Here is an 18,749-nt window from a genome sequence, read left to right as displayed (position 1 = left end):
TGCACAGCATAACTCAGGGGTCCTCAAACTAAGGCCTGGGGGCCAGATGCGGCCCAATCGCCTTCAAAATCTGGCCCCTGTTTGGATTCTGTTCTTAGACTGAGGTAAAGTTCACAAACCGGGACACTACTTCCAGTTTTGCGGCGTTCGTAAACCAAATCGTTTGTAAACAGGACTGATATTAAACCAAGGTACCACTGTACATATATAATGGTAGTAAATTTTCAGGATCTGTTGAAACAGAGAACTAGGCACTTATGTAGAAATCCTTAAACTCTTCAGCGGATAGAAATTACAATGCAGTATAAGCAAGCTACATTTTCCAAGTCATTTTACACTAGAATGATCCCTTTGATGAGACTCTCAAGTAACAGACTTGACCCTAGAGTTAGGGTTGTTTACAATGCAATCCTTTTTTTCTTTTTTGGACAGCAACTGACAAATTTATGAGGTGTTGGTTTGGGTGGATCTGTGAAACAGTGACACTTTACTTGTTTGCTTCCTAGCAGAAACATCTGCAATAATGATACTACTAACCAATGGATGAAGCATTAAAAACAAATGCAGTAGCTGTATTTTCAGATCCAGATGCATAAAAAAATATGAACCAGGTTCCAAACTCCATCTTTGCCGCTTAAATCACAACAAGTAAGAATGGTTTTAAACATCTGTGGGGTTTTTTTTTTTGCTTCTGAACATTTAAGCCACAAAGCCCTATGTGTACGACTTTTTCTGTAGCCAACCCTTTACATCTCCTTTGTCAGATCTTACAATTGAAGCTATGGGAGTAGGGCTACATTAATGAGTTGACTAGCTTGCAGAACACCAAGTGAAGGCTTTCTGCTGCTGGTGGGCAGACTCGAGGTACCGTATATGCTTAGTAAGTTTTACCATTCCGATTCATGAAACTAGACGTCAAATCTTAGTCTTCATAGGATCTAAGAGTTGCAGGGCAGGGCAGGGCATCTTGTAATCTGGAAGAACTGCATAAATTATTTAATGCCTGTCCAAAAAGCATCCATCAGGTTTTAATGGTCATGTTGAGGAGATTTTAAAGAAGGTAATTGACAAGTATAAGCACCTAGCATAGGAAAACCAGATGGTGAGGAGTCAATAAATATCTACGAGGAACAGTTGAAATAGATTGGTACATTTAAGGCTTGCATAAGACTATTAAGCAAAAGATGGCACAGACTTGTTCTGTTTGCTCCAGAGGGAAGGACTGGAACGGATCCTGTTTAAAAACAAACACTTTCCCTCCCCAAATACAAGGAGTTGCAGATAATATTGGATTAAACCTTGTTGACAACAAAAATGAACTTTTTAAAGGGTAAGTTGCTAGACTGTTTCTGACAGTTTGATGGATAAAATATATTATGATTACAATTATAATTATGATTAGAATTCATATACCACCCTATACCCGGGGGTCTCAGGCGGTTCACAAAATAAAATCAAGATATAAAACCACAAAATTCCTAATAAAGATAAAAACAACAACCCAAGAAGTATCTCCCCCCAAAAAATATTTTTTTAAAGGGCATGGGCTGTAAATCAGATCACCAAAGGCTGGTTAAAAAGGAACGTGTTTGCCTGGTGCATAAAGGTGTATAATGAAGGCACCAGGTGAACTTCCCTGGGGTGAACATTCCACAGATGGGGAGCCACTGCAGAGGAGGCCTAATTCTCGTGTTGCCACCCTCCAGACCCCTTGAGGAGGAGGCACACAAAGGAGGGCCTCAGATGGTGACCACAAAGTCTGGGTCGGTTCCTTGAGGTATTGCGGTCTTGAGCCGCAAAATATTTGGGCTGAAATAAATATATATGTGAAACAGTATAATATTACTGGGATAGAATGCCCCAGAGGTTGAAGTAATTAAGATTATTATAATTTAATAGCAGCCATTTAAATATATGCTGTATTAACATTTTCAACAAGTTACAAAATATTTACACAATACATCATTGTAGATGGCCCTTGATAGATAAAATCTTTAACTGCAGTCCAAAAACTTCTTAAAAGACTACTGTGTTTAGTCCTCCTACAACTACAAAATCCTGATCTTCTTATAAGCACCAGATACTGTTCTGCCTCATGTACCATTTCCATGTCTACAGACAGAAAACATTTTAAACAAGGTTTTCACATAAATAATGTTTTCACTCATAATGAAGTATGTGACCAAATATTTTTTTAAAGACACAATTTTACAATGAATGCAACCAGCACATACAGTCTGAAAAAAGTAATAAAAAAACAGGACCCAAATAATCTTGACCAAGGCCACAAAGACTTTTTGAGTTGTACGGAAAGCACCAGGCAACACAAACAGGAAACACATAAGAGGTAGTGTATCATCTGTTAAGATGTCTGTGTCCACAGAGGACTGTAATACAACTTAAGTGTTTAAGGGAACGATTTGTTTTACGGTGGCATAACTCATTGTCATACAATTATAATACAAGCTATTGCACATTTGGGAGCATTAGCCAGAGTTGCTCCTAATCCTGCATGCCTCTATCTTTCCTTAAGGTGTCCCGGGACAATGCTGTTACGAAGGTTAAAAAACACTGGGTTTTCTGAAGAATTTCCAGATATATGTAGTGTTTTCAGTTCCAGCGAATAATATAAAAAGCACCAATGGAAACTTAAATACTTTATTAAGGTTGTCAAGTTCTCTCTCTCTTCTTCTTCTTCTTCTTCTTCTTCTTCTTCTTCTTCTTCTTCTTCTTCTTCTTCTTCTTCTTCTTTATTTAAGAGCAATATCTCCTTCTTAGGAGGAAGTCTTTTTCTTCCTGAGATTCGTTTAGAAAGCACCAACATTTTTCTTTATATTTCTTCTGCAGTTTTGTTTTTTTAAAACCACTACTTGCAGCAGTTCCATGTTGAGAAACTCCACTCCATTTAGAAGTCTAGAGAAAACACACCGGGCCACTTTCTATGTAGCGCTGTTGTCCTTGTTTGAGATGAGGAAATTTCTGCACTTGAACAACTGGAAGCTGAGTGGTGTCTTGAGTGTGAAAAAGGAACTGGGTTTTATGCCAGCTGCCATCTTGAATCTGCAATGCATATAACAAGAGTGTTAATTAACACACATTAACAATCAGCCCCTATGCTGTTGTTTTTTTAGTATTTCCTAGGCCTTTGAGAGAAAAGCAGCAATAACAAAGGACAATTATTTATTCATTACACTTGGTCTTGTACAGTGGTACCTCGGTTTACAAACACAATTGGTTCCGGAAGTCTGTACTTAACCTGAAGCGAACTTTCCCATTGAAAGTAATGGAAAGTGGATTATCTGTTCCAGATGGGTCCACGGAGTACTCAACCTGAAGTGTACTTAACCCGAGGTATGAGTGTAATTGGTTCCGGAAGTCCATACTTAACCTGAAGCGTACTTAACCTGAAGCGAACTTTCCCAATGAAAGTAATGGAAAGTGGATCAATCCATTCCAGACAGGTCCGCGGAGTACTTAAACTGAAAATACTCAAACCGAGGTGTACTTAAACTGAGGTATGACTGTATATTAATGTGTTCAGGATTTGGTACATTATTTTATGCCATGGGTAGGCAACCTAAGGCCTGGGAGCCAGATCTGGCCCAATCGCTTTCTAAATCTGGCCTGCGGACGGTCCAGGAATCAGCGTGTTTTTACATGAGTAGAATGTGTGTTTTTATTTAAAATGCATCTCTGGGTTATTTGTGCGGCATAGGAACTTGTTCATTTTTCTTCTTCTTCAAAATATAGTCCGGCCCCCCACAAGGTCTGAGGGACAGTGGACCAGGCCCCTGCTGAAAAAGTTTGCTGACCCCTGTTTTATGCTTTCTTAATGTTATGTGAAAACAGCACCATGGAGCTACATCTTAGTACACACTTCAGGATTGATAACGTTTGAATCAAAGCCTTGTGCTATATATATATTTTTGTTTTTGCCCAACCAGTCAAAGATGTGAGCACAGTGGAAGCCATTGAAAAGTGAAATCCCCGCAGATAGGCACCTGTGAGATTCTGTAGGAATCTCTTTCTTGCAGAAAGAGTTAAAGATTTCAAAGAATCTCACAGAAAAACTGCACTTTTCAGTAACTTCACAGCACCACCTTTATCATATATCATATTTCCAGCCTGCATTCGCCACAGTTTCATAAAGAGCCAGTGTGTTTTAGTGGATAGTTTGGGGAACTGCAGAAATCTGTTTTCAGATTCCTTTGTACTTACTAAATTTATTGACACTGGACTAACATATTATCATTCAATCCCACCTCACAGAGCTATTATGGGATGTCCTTGTGTATACTAACCTGAGCTGTTTGGCGGAAGGGTAGGATATAAATATAGTACATAAAATGTTTAATAGCTGTGAGTGGAAAACTAACCAAATGGAAAATGCTGATTTGATAGCATTTTAGCACCTACTTTGCACAGCTTCCAGTTCTTTAAGGGCTTGTCATGCTGACATTTATTCTGCTCTTTGAGGTTAGGGAGAGCAAATGATGACAAGACCAGATCATGTGTAAATGGATACTTATTGGCTTTCTCAAATAAAAAACATGGAAGTATTTGGATTGCAACATCTTGTTCATAAACCAGAGGCAATCCAATAGCGACTGGGAGGGGAAAGGAGCTCCTTCAAGTTTTCATCAAATAGTCCGAAACATTCTGACTTTTTGAGTTCTGTCTTTCGTTTAGGACAGTGTTTCCCAAACTTGAGTCGCCCAACTGTTTTTGGACTACAACTCCCATCATCCCTAGCGAGCAGGACCAGTGGTCAGGGTTGATGGGAATTGTAGTCCAAAACAGCTGGAGACCCAAAACAGAGGGATTTGTGGCACTTGTGCACTGTTGCAGAAGGGATCATGGCGCCCACACACCCCTTTATCATCCTGTGAAACACTACTGCTTTCTCCCAAGCAGAGGCTTCTAAATACAGCTTGATAGGAATGTTGTAACCTGCCCAGTGAGTAATTAAGAACACCAAGGCTAACAACTCCGTGGTTACATGGAGTCTGATGCTAAGTGACGGGGAAAGAAAGCACTACAGCTGCTTGCAGCTTTTGGACAGATGTACATTTGGATTTTGCATGAGTGCTAGGTGTGCCTCTGTGTTAGTATCTTTAAGAAATAAGAATCACTGTAAAATCTTAAGTAAAATCTTAAATGTTAACAGTAGTGGGTAAAGTAAATGTCCAGAATTTCAACTCTCATCTGTATTAATTCAAACCAAACACTACTTCCACTGCAAATTTTAACAATGCAAGCAGATGGCTTACCATGCATTCATCCAGAAGCACTTTTGGTTCAAGTGGAGCATTTGCTTCAAACATTTGGCCATTCCATCCTTTGAAGCTGACAGAGGGCCTCTGGGCACGCAGGTCACTGGTTCCCCACACCGGGGTGTTTAGACAGTGGACTGTGATGGTATGGATTGCTTCTGAACTCAGCAAATGAAGGAAGTTCATCTGCACTTTTCCGGTGCCAAACTCCAACTGTTTTAACAAAAACACACGTTAGTGCGGAAAGTCAGATTGCACTTTAGAGCCACAAAAGCACGGTGATCCCATGCAATTTAGGCATACCTTTACAAAGGCTCCATAAACATTTCTTTCCACCGGTATAACAAACTATTGACATTTAATCTGCTAATGTAAACTATTTAGACAAAACGTGCATACCGCTCTCCGCAGAAATATGTCCTCCTTACTTGCACGATATAAATATGAGTAGGAAAATGACAGCGTACAGTTCATAATGTTAATGGGGGGGGGGAGAAGACGGCATTCTTTGAAGCAATGCCTGCTCTTCCATATGTCACTCCCATAGGACACTTTGCTAGTGTTTTCCAATGTTTCTTCAGCTGTGTACAACATGGTCTTTTACATTAGTCTATGTCCCAGGGTGTAACAGCATTTTAAGGCACTCCTGTTCTTGTTTTTTCAAATTTTCCATTAAATCCACCAAACGTTCTGGGAGCCAGGGTGCGGTGCCACATCAAACAACAAAAATTACTGCGTGATAACTGTCATTTTATCAATAAGTAAAGAGTTTTGTCTTGAGAATTCAAATTAACCACTTGCATTTCAATGCTACGATTGCTGGAGACGACAGTAAGTGGAGCTTACTATCAGGCAGTCACTCAGAAATACTTATTTTTTTATTTTTGGACATTCATGACCGGACTAACATTTCACTGCAGCTGCATATGACATTAGCCTAAGAGTTCACTGTTGATTGCAAAGGTTACTCCCCACCAGCTTCCTCCCCTCCACCTTGGCTAATGTTCTGAACCTGATTTATCTTGCAAACATGAGCCTGCAACCCTGTATGGAGAAAAGTAGCTGACGGGGGAAGGTTAAGCATACATTTCTCCTGCCCCTTCTCCGGTGTAAAGCACCCTCTTTTGGGGACGGGCTGTAGCTCAGTCGTACAGCATCTGCCTTGAATGCAGAAGAGCCCAAGTTCAGTTCCTAGCATCTCTCGATAGGGGTGAAGGAGACATACTGCCTGAACCCCTGGAAAGCTGCCTGCCAGTCAGTGCAGACAATAATACTGAGCAAGCAGAACCAATGGTCTGACTCTGCACGGCAGCTTCCTATGTATATATTGTCAGCATGTCCAGGAGGGTGCCTACTAGCTTCTCGAGCATTCTTCAGCCTGAACGTCACAGTGGCTGGTGATGTGAAGCACCAGCACACTTTAGGGACCCGCAGAGGCTTGCGCAGTTGCGTGACAGACTCAGTAGCACAGCATTTGGCTAAGCTAGTTTATTTACATATACACAGACTCGGAGCTCTTCATTATGGCTCCCTCTCTCTAGCATTACAGGCAGTAAAGAGAATGAACAAAGGAACAACAGTCCCACTTAGGAACACAGTAAGACAAACATCCTGTCTACGTCACATCCACTCTGTGGAATGAAAACACATACAGTCATATGATATACAATAAACCTATGACTGCAGACGGGGACGGGGAATGAATCTCCCAACATATATTGCAAATATTCACTGGCCCTAATGTGGAGTTGAAGTTAACAGATTTTCAGAAAACTATCTAATCCAGTGCTAACAAAGACTCTCAAGGTATTTCCCTGTTCTTAGGTGCATACAGTGAGGTTACATTAAAAAAGGCATAAATAGAATCCAGAAGACTGTAATGTGGGTCTTTCAGAAGAGAACAATATACCTTAGTTATAGAGACAGGTGATAAGCATGTCTGGCCACCAGCGCTGAAGTTGCAGAAAACCTCAATGGCATCAGAAGGACACCCAATATTCGGATCAATCCAGTATTTTCCTATCAATTGGGGAAGGCAGAAAAATTAGAAAAGAAAATAGAATTTTCCAGCCTTATGTTTCCAGTTTCCAAGATGGGGAGGGAGGGGAAAAAATAGATGCGAGTTTAGGCTCAAATATGTTCAACAGAGAAATCCAGAAGTGGGAAAAGGTGTGACAAAGTGTTTTACAAGGTTTCATCTCCTTTTTAAAGTTGGCTCCACAGTGACAACAGCCAAAGGGTTGTACAATCATCTTGTGAGAGAAGCGAGAGTAACCTTTCTCTTGGTGATATGTTTATGTTAGCTGAATTCTGCAGCAGCAATAGGAGATTCAAGAGAACACTCAAGGAATATGAGAGCCATGTTGCAGGGGCTGTGACCTTCCAACCTAGAAACAGTACCAAAAGTGCCCAGATAGCTGAATTGAACCCAAAACCAACTGCACTGTAGATTGTGTACGGTTGCTACAGATATGATTAGGATTCATTTCAGAGCAATTAATAACAATGGGGGGCGACTTACCATCAGACACCTTACGTTCACAGTTAAGCAAATCCCTGCAGATACGTGCTGGGTTATCTCGAGTTCCCAGAGGGTTCTTAATACTGTGCAGTAAATTGCTAAGGTAATGTAATGTTTTGAATATCTCGGCACTGTGATCCAGTAATGTTACTTCAGTGTTTTGGTAGCTCTGCCAAGGGGAAAAAAAACCAACAGTTGACATTTTATGGCATCACCAAAAAATGCCTTAGTACTGAGACATGGCCAAATGGCAAACTGGCAACGTATTCATGAGAGATACTGAAAGTTACAAAAGATAAGTAATAAAGAGGGAATTTAATTTTTTAAGTGAAAGTGATTCATATATGCAGAAAATCTACACATGCTACCCCCCCAATCCAAACAAGTATACCCCAATGACATTTTTGTCTTCGAAAGACAGAATAGCTAATCACTGTTCTAAGGCAATAGCATGAGATCCTTCCCATACATAATGGCGCATGGAAGGAAACAAGAGATTGGATGCTGCTGCTGCAGTAAATAGGAATACAGTGGTACCTCGGTTTATGAACACAATTGGTTCTGGAAGTATGTTCATAAACTGAAGCGTTCATAAACTGAAGCGAACTTTCCCATTGAAAGCAATGGAAAGTGGATTAATCCGTTCCAGACGGGTCCACGGAGTACTCAACCTGAAGCATACTTAACCCGAAGCATGGGTGTAATTGGTTCTGGAAGTCTGTTCGTAAACTGAAGCGTTCATAAACTGAAGCGAACTTTCCCATTGAAAGTAATGGAAAGTGAATTAATCCGTTCCAGGTGGGTCCACGGTGTTCGTAAACCGAAAATTCGTAAACCGAGGTGTTCATAAACCGAGGTTCCACTGTACTGCTTTTCCTTTTAAGGAAAAGAATAATAACAATAATAATGCAGATTTGCATTCCTATCCTAGAGAGGGTAATAAGAATTGTGAAATGAAGAAGGGAAAGAAACCACCACTTCTTCAAAGGTTAGATGGGTGCTTTGTCCCTTAAAGTAGGTTGGATTTTTTTAAAACAAACAAACAAACAAACAAACCTTTAAAAAAACAAAAACATCAAATGGCTCAGGGGTTGAGATATTTATTTAACTATTCCACACAGCGATCGTAATGGTGGTGGACGTGTTTGGAAGAACAGCGTTCCCCAAAATCTGAACCTTGGGGGTCTGATTTCTGACAAATTGGGAACTCTCTGCAGAAGAACATCATTTCAGCCCCCCCCCCCACAACGAAGACTGACCCCCACAAGCACATTTATTACACGAACGGCAGCGATGAAACAACCTCTGATGGAGTGGTAAGGTCCAAAGACAAACCATCAGTACATTTTATAAAATACGCTTTGCACTGTGTGCGTACCTATCTCAAGTTGCAGCCTCACAAAAAACCACAATACTTCATTCATATAATGTGTTTCCAATTAAGCAGACCACTATTGCACAACGTTCTGAGCATTTAGGTCAGAGGTCTCAGCTACAAAACTTATTCTCTATACCCTGCAGAGTTTATATGAATAGTTTTCCCCTCATTATTCCTGCCCCTGCTAAGTAGTATGATATTTGTAAATGTGTGGTAAATTAAATATTTGTGAAGACATACATACAGCTTATCAGTGAAGTGACTTTATAACATGTATACATAATGTGAGAAGCTAAACATGCAAATATTTTTACCTCCATCTGCAATGCAGCATTGGATTCAATCAAGGCTTGAATAGCAGCACTGATGTCAACCTGCTTCTGTATATAATCAAACATTTTAATATCAGCAGCATAACAAACAAACCAGAACATCAAAAATTAATTACGCACATTTTTAGGCTCCTGCCACATAATTAAAATACGTACTGCCAAAGAGTATTAATATTGCTGTTGTTGTAAAAGGGATTATTATTATGACCGGAATGCAATTGAAATTAAAAAGAGTTTGGAACGCAGGAATAAAGAAAATGATCAAACCAACAAATCTAGCATGTGGGGGGGGGGACTTTATCTAAATTATATAATTTGGTATTTGAACGATTGGTATTAATAATTGTATTATAAATTGGTATTGTTGTAATGAGGCTATTATTTGACTGTAATTGAAAACTAATTAAAAATATTATAAAAAAGAGATGGCTTTTTTGGGAGTGAGGAGAGTGTGCTAATTTTACTACAATCTTCCAGGCTTGCTTGCAATTCCTACAATTGCCATTTCTATGCTTCAAGGTAGTTTGTGCCTTGTAATGCAGGGGGCTGCCATAAATCACACGTTAAGGCTTGTGGTGAAGTTGTGACTGAGGGCTGGTGGATACTGGTTAAAAAGAACAAAATGTGGCAAGGAAGGGAGAAGGGTTTTTTAAAAGCGTGAAATACTTCGGGTGGCACACTTCCGTAATACTCGGAGTAGATGCAATGGACTGAAGTCAGCCATGATCTACCCTTAGCATGCATTAGCATGATACTGCCTTTTAGGAAGGATCCCTAGGAACAGCATGATGTGTAATATTTTACAAAGACTCAAGATATACATTATACACAGAACATGAACCAAGTGAAAGGCAAACCTTTCCATGCCCTGATGCAGCTCAAGGCTGCAATCCTAATGCACACTTTCATGGGAAGTAAACATGCCTAGGAGTAAAAAGGTAAAAGACCGCTGGGTGGTTAAGTCCAGTCAAAGACGACTATGGGGTTGTGGCGCTCATCTCGCTTTCAGGCTGAGGGAGCCGGCGTTTATTCACAGACAGCTTTCTGGGTCATGTGGCCAGCATGACTGGCACAATGGAACACCTTGACGGAAGCCAGAGCACACGGAAAGGCCATTTACCTTCCCGCCACAGTGGGACTCCAGGGGTCAGCAACCGAAGGCCCATGGGCTGGAAGCGGCCTGCGGAGGTCGTTTGACCGGCCCACAAGCTGCCCCCGAACTGCCTGCTCGTGTGCTGCGCTAAACCGGCGCATGATATGGGGACTCGCTTCCGTGGTGCCAGAAATTGCAACTGCGCATGCGCAGACACCGAGAATAATGTCTGCCCAGATGCAGATGCCGAAAATCGTGGGCGCGTGATCTGGCCCACAGAGGGATCTCTGTGGGACCGATCCATCCCAGGCAAGATAAACCTTGCTGACCCCTGATCTACTCACACTCACATGCTTTCGAACTGCTAGGTTGGCAGGAGCTAGGGCAGAGCAACAGGAGCTCACTCTGTCGCGGGGATTCAAATCACCAACCTTCTGACTGGCAAGCCCAAGAGCAGGGGCCGGCAAGGTTTACCTGGCCTGGGTGGTTCACTCCAGCGGAGATCCCCCCGTGGCTGGATTGCGTGTGCGTGTGAGTGCGCGCACCCACAATTTCCAGCATCTGCGCAGACGCGATTTCCGGAGCCGCAAAAGCGAATCCCCACACCATGCTGCTTTAGTGCAGTGTGCGGGGACCCACCGAGCGGACGGCTCAGTTCGGGGGCAGCTCATGGGCCAGTTAAACAACCCCCGTGGGCCGCTTGTGGCCCATGGGCCTTAGGTTGTCTACCCTTGCCCAAGAGGCTCAGTGGTTTAGACCACAGCGCCACCCGCGTCCCACTACACTGCATTGCCCCTGCTCAGTGGGGAGAGTCCTCCAGAATCTCCTCCTAGGCATGCTTCATTGAAAGGGGTGGTGGCTGGGCAAGAGTACTCTTGTCCACTTCCCATTCATTGTTCTTATTATTTATTAAATTTGTATACCGCCCTTCATCCGAAGATCACAGGTCGGTTTGCAACATAAAAATACAAAAACGAGAACATGAAATACACTCCTCTCCCCAGGGAGAGTTCGTCTGGCATCTTCAGTACCAGGCCTTTGGCTGATTCATGTTCTACAGCCTTTTAAATGTATTTGTGTGGGGGGGGGGTTAAAAAAATTATTTATTTGTGTTTTATCTATATTTTTATCTATGAGCGTCTCCACCCCCATCGTTCTGCCCGGACACTGAGGTCCAGTACCGAGGGCCTTCTAACGGTTCCCTCATTGTGAGAAGCCAAGTTGCAGGGAACCAGGCAGAGGGCCTTCTCGGTGGTAGCGCCTGCCCTGTGGAACACCCTCCCATCAGATGTCAAAGAGAAAAACAACTACCAGACCTTTAGAAGGCATCTGAAGGCAGCCCTGTTTAGGGAGGCTTTTAATGTTTGATGGATTTCTGTATTTTAATATTTTGTTGGAAGCCGCCCAGAGTGGCTGGGGGAATCCGGCCACATGGGCGGGGTATAAATAATAATAATAATAATAATAATAATAATAATATATTATTATTATTATTATTATTATTATTATTAATGTTTAATTGTTTTATTTCATTTTTCTGTTGGAAGCCGCCCAGAGTGGCTGGGGAAACCCAGCCAGATGGGCGGGGTATAAATAAATTATTATTATTATTATTATTAATTATTATTATTATTATTATTATTATTATTATTATTATTATTATCTTGTCAACCACCCTGAGATCTTTTAATGAAGGACGGTATATAAATCTTACAACAACAACAACAACAACAACAAACTAATACCACTACCCCTTCTTAATAGTGACTACAGAAGTTCTAGAGGATAGTGCCCCAACTCTTTTACTATTCAATGCTGAAACCATCATAGAAAACATATCCAACTTACTCTTGGACCAGGTGGCCCCGGTGGACCCTAAAAGGTAGGAGAGAGGGAAACACCATATAAGAGTGGTTTGTACAATTATGCAGTTATGCAAACTTTAAAATAATGCATTATTCACTTACAGGTAGACCTGGATGGCCTCGTGGTCCTTGAGGTCCCTGAGTAAAAAGAGATGATAAAAATGCATGAAATATAGTTTTTCTTTAAAAAAAAAAGTAAAAAAAATCTCTATATACCACCTTGGAATGAAATGCAGTTTACAAAGAAGACTGGTATGTTTAAATGCATATATTAAACTAGCTGTAAAATGGACCAGGACGACAAAGGCTATTCTCTACCAGCTATGACCTACACAAAGATTTCTTAGTGCACTGTAGACCATTTGTCTGAGTTGCTGTATACTTTTTAAAGCAAGTCTGTGTACTGAGTAAGCTTTCTGTCGAAGGTGTCAGCCCAATACGACTCAATTACTGAAGTTCTCTGTTTATCCAGTCCTCCCCCCTGTGAATACTGTGGGTGCATTTAGCATTTAAAAATGCTTTAATAAAGGATTTAAAGCATGTCACGAGCAAGCAATTCTGTGTGTTTTTCGACCAGCCAGCCTGTTAGTAAAAAAAAAATCATTTATTAAAATTTGTATTATTAATTTATTAGTCATGTATAATGTACACTGTGTTTTTCAGAAAATTAAATAAGCATGTCATATAGAGAAGCAGCACCTCCCCATATAATGTCTACATGCTGTACCACGGGATGGGTTGAATCCATTGGTTCGGGTCCTAGCCTCCAGTGCAGGAGAAAACCAGCTTGCTCCATCTACCCAGAGACAGATATTGGAAGATGGCTGCCATATGTCATCTCACTCTCCTGTTTTCCAAGCTAAACATTCCCAATTCCTTCAACCATTCCTCATAAGGCTTGGTTTCCAGACCCTTGATCATCTTGGTCACCCTCCTCTGCACAAATTCCAGCTTGTCAATGTCCTTCTTAGACTGTGGTGCCCAGAATGGGGCAGAGTATTCCAAGTGTGGTCAGACCAACACAGAATAGAGCAGGACTATGACGCTATATGTCTGTTGGTGGAGCCTGGAATGGCATTAGTTTTGTTTTGTTTTTGTTTTTGCTGCTGTATCATACTGTTGGCTCATAAAACCATAGAATTGTAGAGTTACTTTCTTGGGCTCCTTGATCACTGCAGATGGTGACAGCAGTCACGAAATTAAAAGACGCCTGCTTCTTGGTAGAAAAGCAATGACAAACCTAGACAGCATCTTAAAAAGCAGAGACATCACCTTGCCGACAAAGGTCCGTATAGTTAAAGCTATGGTTTTCCCAGTAGTGATGTATGGAAGTGAGAGCTGGACCATAAAGAAGGCTGATCGCCGAAGAATTGATGCTTTTGAATTATGGTGCTGGAGGAGACTCTTGAGAGTCCCATGGACTGCAAGAAGATCAAACCTATCCATTCTTAAGGAAATCAGCCCTGAGTGCTCATTGGAAGGACAGATCGTGAAGCTGAGGCTCCAATACTTTGGCCACCTCATGAGAAGAGAAGAATCCTTGGAAAAGACCCTGATGTTGGGAAAGATTGAGGGCACTAGGAGAAGGGGACGACAGAGGATGAGATGGTTGGACAGTGTTCTCGAAGCTACGAACATGAGTTTGACCAAACTGCGGGAGGCAGTGCAAGACAGGAGTGCCTGGCGTGCTCTGGTCCATGGGGTCACGAAGAGTCGGACACGACTAAACGACTAAACAACAACAACAACAACAAGGGACCCCGAGAATCATCTAATTCAATCTCCTGGAATGCAGAAATATGCAGCTGTTCCATACCTGTCCCAAACCTGCAACCTTGGCGTCATCAGCACCACGCTCTAATGTTAAACTTGTGGTCCATACTAAGACCATTAGATACTTTAGCTGAAATTTTTGCATAGCAGGGGGTTGAACTGGATGACTCTTGGGATCCCTTCCAATTCTACAATTCTTTGATCTTCCCCCTTGAGTTTCCCCCTTTTCTCCTCCTCCTCTGTCAGCCTTATTTCCTCTGTGTATGTATCGCCTTCTCTGCTACGCCAGTTTCCCTTATCTGCTCTGCCTCCCTGTTTACACTGCAGAAACTAAAAAATGATTGTCTGTATAAGCATCGCAAGGCTTCAGAAGCCTCAGTGTCACTCTGCGGTCTCATTTCTGGTCTGTCCAACCCTATTATCGGGTAGGACCACCCAGGATGCAGCATGACAGTTGGCTGTAGTCTCTGTGCTCTCCAGACATAGATACAAACCATAAAACAAAAACCACATTAAATATTTAATAAAATTAAAATAATAAAACCACGACACTACAGGTCAGTAGGTAGGTGGCAGTAATAGGGCCTTTCCTCTGCCATTGAACTCAAGAGAAGAATAACTTTGCCCTAGCTTTGCTTTGCAGGCTCTTCCACAGGACCAGAACAGGATAGCTATGTGATGCTGAGTATGCACCATAATTTTGAAGAACATGGCTTTCCCACAAAGAATCATGGGAATTGTAGCTTGTTAGGGGTGCTGGGAACTGTAGCTCTGCAAGGGTGTTAACTATAGTTCCCAAGATTCTTTGAAGGAAGTCAAAGGTATGTCTTAAATGTGTATTGTCTATTCAGCCTGACTTTCTAATACTGAAAAGGAGAGAGAGAGGTTTGAGATATATTATACCTCTTATAGAACTCTTGGGACCTCCATTATAGTTTGTTTCCCTCGTCCTTGTATCCAGCCTTTTCAGACTCAGTTACCATTTTCTGACTATTGATGTCCTTGGTTTCCCCCCGCCCCCCAATGTGAGCAGAAGACTATAATCCTGAAACTCAGAGAAGCATAATCATGCTGTTTCTGCACTGCATATTTTTTGCTGTACACTCTCCTTGTCAGTACTGAACTGACAAAAAATATTGTTTCCAGGAAACACAGTATACTTTTGACTTCTTGTTTATTCATAGAAAAAGGCTACCCCTTTCTTATTTATTGTTTTTAATTGCTCTGCTCAGAAATCCTAATACCATCCCGTGTTAAAAGCAATCGGGCATCTAGGAAGGATGCCAACAGTTTTCTTTGCTTCAAAGGAATGTGTTCAGACTCAGTACAGAGCTGAACGAAAATAATTTGATGTCTGTGAAAATACATGGAAATAGAACTTTTCCTCCTGGCTGTAAAGGCAAAGTTAATTGCTTTGTGCTGCCAACAGTCGCGTCCCCCTTTTCTGACAAGTGGCTCACGCAATGAATTCGTGATGGAAGGAAATTGCTAATTGCCAGCGGTGCACAATTTCAAAGGCAAAAAGAGTACTTAAATGATACAGAGACGCCTATTTTCCACTGAAACGCCCTGGAAAGATCCATTAACAATGAGACGTGTTTATGTGACAGCAAAGTAGACTATCAAGCAAAAAAGAAGAGGAAAAGTAGGAGCATCTTCGGACACTGAACATCCATAAAAATATAAAGAACACGGAAGAATTTACTTCTGGTAACCATGCATGGAACATGTCTGCTGCCGAAAACGCAAACAATAATGATCACAGAAACCAGTGATTGTTTTGAAGGTTTGCCACGAACTTGAAAGTTATTAGGACCAGACTACTGTGGGTTCTTATATGGGAAAGACACTGGGATGTACCATAGTTTCAAAAGGTCTCTGATAATTGCTTTGCTCTCAAGTAAGATGGAGCTGCAAGGATTTGACGTTAAAGATGACATTTCTGAGAAAGGAAAAAGTCTGTACTCTCTGGCCTACGTTGCTCCATCCCTTAGTACTAAAATCAATCTCAATAAAGGTCACTTATTGTGGGTTGGCCCAAGAAATTTTTGCTGTTCCAGTCATCTATGCTATGATCTGAGATAAGTGTCTCAAGACCCCTGAACAAATCTTGAATTTCACGGGTTGTTTTTAAAGTTGGGCTGGTCCTGATCTTCACTCCAGTCACTGCATTGACATCAGAGTTCAGGATTAGTCTGAGTGCTGCTGGACTTGGCTACTATTCTGTGAATGTATTAACAAGCGTCACATAAAGACGCTCTCAACAAAAAAGCCCATATTACTACACAGCAGCTGCAAGCATAACTAACGTTCCTGGTGACATTCTACAATTCCTGGCTACGCAGAGGGACATCTATCTACCACTAGGACTTCTGTCCCCACAAGCTATGTAATCATGATGTTGCAGGAAGCACTGTACTGTAGGTGAGTGGTAGAGTACGGTATATCCTTTGCATGCAAAAACTCCCAGGTTCAATTCCTGGCATCCAGGTGAGAGCCCTGCCTAAAACGCTAGAAAGCTGTGGCCAATCAGTGTGGAGAATACTGAACCAGACAGGCTAGAGACCTGACTCAATGTAAGTGCATAAATTTCTTTCATCTGAGCAGCTGGAAAGATGCAGATAAACACAGCCTACAACTTTTTAAAAACAAGGAATTAGTAAGGAAATTATGATCCCTCTCCCCAACTTGATATGTTTGCAGGATGTGGGTGGAGCAGAAATCACCCCAAACAACTCTGTTTTTAACATTACAAACTTTATTTTCACGTACCATTTCGCCTCTGGATCCCTTTTCACCCCTGGGTCCCTGAAATTAAAAGAAATACATGTCATCTTAAACCCCCCCAAATACAGTGAATTATAGTCACTCCAGAAACCCATTTATTTCAATGTGTTTTACCATTCATTTCTACAGAACAGAAGGATATCTAAGTTTACTTCACTTATGCATGACATTTGTGCAGCTATATTGGAATGGCTCAATACCACCTGAACGAACTAAGGAGAAATACTTACGGATTATAGCAGCCTTTGCCAACCTGGTGCGCCCTCCAGATGTTTTGGACTACAACTCCCATCATCCCTTGTTATTGCCCATTTAGGCTGGGGCTGATGGATGTCCAGAGAACACCAGGTTGGCAAAGGTTGGATTATGAAGGGAAATCAGTGCTCTCATGTTCTTCTCTACAAAACAAGTCTTTTATCTTGCATGCATGTTACAATGCAAAAGAATTCTCATCCATTTGCTGTTCAAAGTGTGGAAACCTTCATGCGATGAAAAGCAATGCTGGGAAAGACCAAGCACTTACAGGTTTGCCTGCTGGACCTATGATGCCTTCATTACCAACAGGGCCAATGTTTCCCTAAAAACAAAATGCAAATAAATTTTTAGAGCAATAAATAATGAACGACAATACCGTGCTGTGTGACATTTGACTATTTAAAGAACATACAATTCCATGCCTGGTGAAAATTAAACAATAGTGAAATGATATGAGATGAAATTCATATTCAAAGAAGGCCAATTCTGTTTCTGGATATAAGAAGGGCAAATAGACAAGATAAGTTTGCATCCCTTTCATTTGCACACCAAATCTATTGTATTTCTGAGCATGCATTTATGAACACCTGAAAAGTGAAAAGAACTTGACCTCTGCTGTTTTCTAAGAGCCCTATCTATATGTGATGTAATTTTCAGCTTAACAAACAAAAAAAACCATTACTTGTAATAAGTAATGAGAGAAAGCGATCCTTAACTGGTATGCTTGTGCAACTTGCACAGCGATCCATTTGGCAAGTTCTGAAATGTTCTGGCTAGTTAATTGCTGGGGATTGTGTGTGGGAGCAGGATTACTATTAATCTATGGTTAAAGCAGGCACCCCCAAACTCGGCCCTCCAGATATTTTGGGATTACTATTCCCATCATCCCTGACCACTGGTCCTGTTGGCTAGGGATGATGGGAGTTGTAGTCCCAAAACATCTGGAGGGCCGAGTTTGGGGGTGCCCGGGTTAATGCTTCAATGGTGCTGATTAATTCATTAAATCTTGAAGAAAAGCAAATTTTGCCTCCATGGTGATTAGAATTAAAGTAAATAACTGGCAATGTGCTACCCTCCCTTGGGTAACCCCCAAATTTTCAGTCAGAAGCAGGTCACCTGACCCTGCCTCAACCAGGGTCAACCAAGGTGTAAGTACAACTTTCACAAATTCTGCTCTGGGTCACCTGTCCACGAATTCAGCTGTTCCTACTTATCTGCTGGCATAGGAGGAAAGTGGTCTGAGTTTTCACTACAAACCCATGGGAACTGCAGAGATGTCAGTTAAGATTGTACAGCGAACAGTAAGTTTATTAATAGACAGAATCACTTACTATTTGTCCTACTGGGCCTTTAGGTCCCAAAATCCCAATTAAACCAAGGTCACCTTCAGGACCCTAAAAAATGAAAAGAAAAAGCTTAGTCATAGTACATCTGATACACTATTTTCAGTCAAATTACTGTAGTTATTTCAC

General features: G+C 41.4%; 1 protein-coding gene across 1 annotated transcript in view; it reads right to left on the bottom strand.

Annotated features, from left to right (window-relative positions):
- Positions 1–18,749, bottom strand: part of COL24A1 (collagen type XXIV alpha 1 chain) — a 161,600-nt gene continuing 142,851 nt past the window's right edge. The window contains exons 51-60 of the mRNA XM_035123684.2: positions 18,609–18,671; positions 17,546–17,599; positions 17,008–17,043; positions 12,565–12,600; positions 12,446–12,472; positions 9,487–9,552; positions 7,795–7,963; positions 7,183–7,292; positions 5,271–5,486; positions 1–3,060 (exon numbers count right to left, since the gene is read on the bottom strand). Coding sequence (XP_034979575.2) covers positions 2,914–3,060; positions 5,271–5,486; positions 7,183–7,292; positions 7,795–7,963; positions 9,487–9,552; positions 12,446–12,472; positions 12,565–12,600; positions 17,008–17,043; positions 17,546–17,599; positions 18,609–18,671 — 924 coding nt within the window. The 3' untranslated portion in view covers positions 1–2,913. The remainder of the gene's footprint in view (positions 3,061–5,270; positions 5,487–7,182; positions 7,293–7,794; positions 7,964–9,486; positions 9,553–12,445; positions 12,473–12,564; positions 12,601–17,007; positions 17,044–17,545; positions 17,600–18,608; positions 18,672–18,749) is intronic.

Source organism: Zootoca vivipara, chromosome 7 (genome assembly GCF_963506605.1).
Source record: "Zootoca vivipara chromosome 7, rZooViv1.1, whole genome shotgun sequence".
Lineage (NCBI taxonomy): Eukaryota > Metazoa > Chordata > Lepidosauria > Squamata > Lacertidae > Zootoca > Zootoca vivipara.
Note: the sequence above shows the minus strand (reverse complement) of the source record. Positions and strands in the feature narration are given on the sequence as shown.